Genomic DNA, 2675 nt, shown 5'->3' with positions numbered 1-2675 from the left:
GCTCTATGAAAGTTGTGAGGTACAAGCAGTGTTGTTGTTGTTGTTGTTGCTGTTGTTGTTGTTGCTGCTGCTGTCACCAAACCATTCGCTCTTTTCATGTCTTCAATGATGTGTGAAATCATGATAGGAAATCCATTCAGCTGTAAAAGAATACCTTGTTGATGGGTGAAAAGCTTTGTCAAGCTGTAATTAATTAATTAATTAGAGGGGCACACATCAGCGTTTCTGTTCTAATATGAGAACAACCTGTTGTTAGCGGCTATGAAGGGCCACTCAGTGTCTGTGGCTGATGACATACAACTATTCAAGACTGCATGGGCCCTTATGCTCCAGATGGGCCAGTGATCTCTTTTCATTCATATTGTCTCATCATCATCGTCATCATCATTTACTACCCATTTTCCATGCTGGCATGGGTTGGACAGGAACTGGCAAGCCAGCAGATTGCCCAGGCTCCAGTCATCTGTTTGGCAGGGTTTCTATGGCTGGATGCCCTTTCTAATGCTGACCACTTTACAGAATGTACTGGGTGCTTTGTATGTGGTGCTGGCACAGGTGCTTTTTAATGTAGCACTGGCATGGATGCTTTATACATGGGGCCACCACAAGTGCTTTTTATGTGACGCCAGCATGAGTGCTTTTTACATTGTCTCTAAGGAGAATTTTTCTCTTGAGGCAGTTTCTGCATCATTTGTCTTTCCATGCTTGAATGCACACAAATATGATAAACATGATTGGACACACCCATAATCATGCAAGCATTTAAATCATTTTATTGGTTATCACATTTATAAATGTTTATTTATATAAAATATTCAATCCATTGTCATTTATCCAACAAAATGTATTTTACTAGATTATCAGTTCTGGATTAAATACTTAATCCCTTCTCAGATTTACCTTTAATTCCTTATTCTAAGTGACTGGACACAACTACTTTTGAACTCGTTACCCCCTGGAATGTTTATTTATTTATTCATTTATTTCCATTTCTCATCTTTAAACAGGAAAAGTAGAGATGAGCTCCATTCCAATCCGTCTAGTCGCCATTTACTCGTATTACACAAGGGTCATATGTACTCGTTTGATGTTTTAAACTCAGATGGTGAGACATAATTAATTTTTTATATTTATGATATCATCATTATCATCATCATTTAATGTCCATCTTCCATACTGGTATGGTTTGGCCAGAGCTGGTCAGTCAGAGGACGGCGTTAAGTTCTATTTTTATCCTTTTACTTGTTTCAGTCATTTGACTGCGGCCATGCTGGAGCACTGCCTTTAGTCGAACAAATCGACCCCAGGACTTATTCTTTATAAGCCTAGTACTTATTCTATCTTTATAAGCCTAGTACTTATTCTATAAGCCTAGTACTTATTTTTTGCTGAACCGCTTCATTATGGGGACATGAACGCACCAGCATCAGTTGTCAAGTGATGGTGGGGGGGGGGGACAAACACAGACACACGAACATGCGCACACACACACACACACACATATATATATACGATGGGCTTCTTTCAGTTTCCGTCTACCAAATCCACTCACAAGGCTTTGCTTGGCCTGGGTCTATAGTAGAAGACATTTGCCCAAGGTGCCATGCAGTGGGACTGAACCCAGAACCATATGGTTGGTAAGCAAGCTACTTACCACACAGCCACTCCTACGCCTATGTCTACTTTGGCTTAATTTTTATACCTGGAGGCTCTTCCTAATGCCAGCCATTTTACATGCTTTTTACGTGACACTAGCACCGGTGAGGTCACCATACACATACACATATGTACACGTGCACACACACACACACACACCGCACACAGTCATAAGTGTCTGGTGATCAGTGATGTGGAAAGCTGAATAATAAATAGCCTGTGAAGTTGTTTTCGACTTCAGTAAAATAATATTTTACTCCACCCTTGGAATAATAAATTTATTTTTAATCTTTTAGTCAAGATGGACAGGAAGTGGTCCTGATTCTTTTACTGGTGGGTGGGAGGGATGAAGTTATAAAGAAGTGCCAATCTCTGATTGTGGGGGGAAACTGTGGAAGAGGTAGACCCAGGAAGACATGGGATGAGGTGGTAAAACATGATCTTTGAGCATTGGGCCTTACAGAGGCAGTGACTGGGACCTTTAGCGATATGCTGTGGTATCTCTTTGAAGCATTGGGCTTCACAAAGGCATTGAGGCTGATGCTGGTGTCGTGTACCTGGCACCTGTGTCAGTGGCACATAAAAAGTGCTCATCAAGTGTTGGGCTTCACAGAGGCAATGTGGTTGATACTGGAGGCACGAAACTGGCACCTGTGCCATTGGCACATAAAAAGCACCTTTCGAGTATTGGGCCTCATGGAGGCAGTGAGAAATGGCTGAGACCTTTGGTAATATGCCATACTTGAGAATGAAGACTCATGAAGACAAGTGAAATTGTAATCATGGCAGATAGTGGTGTCATGCAACTGGTACCTGTGCTGGAGCCACGTAAAAGCACTCTTTGCACTTTTGGAGTGGTTGGCATTAGGAAGGGCATCCAGCCATAGAAACCCTGCCAAATCAGACTGGAGTCCTGTGCAGCCCCTCAGCTTACCAGCCCTGGTCAAACCATCGAACCCATGCCAGTATAGACAATGGATGTTAAATGATGATGATGACAATATATATATATATATATA

The 2675-nt window shown here is 41.8% G+C and overlaps 1 protein-coding gene across 1 annotated transcript in view; it reads left to right on the top strand.

Annotated features, from left to right (window-relative positions):
• Nucleotides 1-2675, top strand: part of LOC106867325 (carnitine O-palmitoyltransferase 2, mitochondrial) — a 35523-nt gene that overhangs the window by 20334 nt on the left and 12514 nt on the right. The window contains exon 8 of the mRNA XM_014912164.2: nucleotides 1008-1105. Within this exon, the coding sequence (XP_014767650.1) occupies nucleotides 1008-1105 (98 nt within the window). The remainder of the gene's footprint in view (nucleotides 1-1007; nucleotides 1106-2675) is intronic.

The sequence above is a fragment of the Octopus bimaculoides genome, chromosome 3 (assembly GCF_001194135.2).
Source record: "Octopus bimaculoides isolate UCB-OBI-ISO-001 chromosome 3, ASM119413v2, whole genome shotgun sequence".
NCBI lineage: Eukaryota > Metazoa > Mollusca > Cephalopoda > Octopoda > Octopodidae > Octopus > Octopus bimaculoides.
The sequence above is the reverse complement of the archived record's forward strand: the minus strand, read 5'-3'. Positions and strand labels throughout refer to the sequence as shown.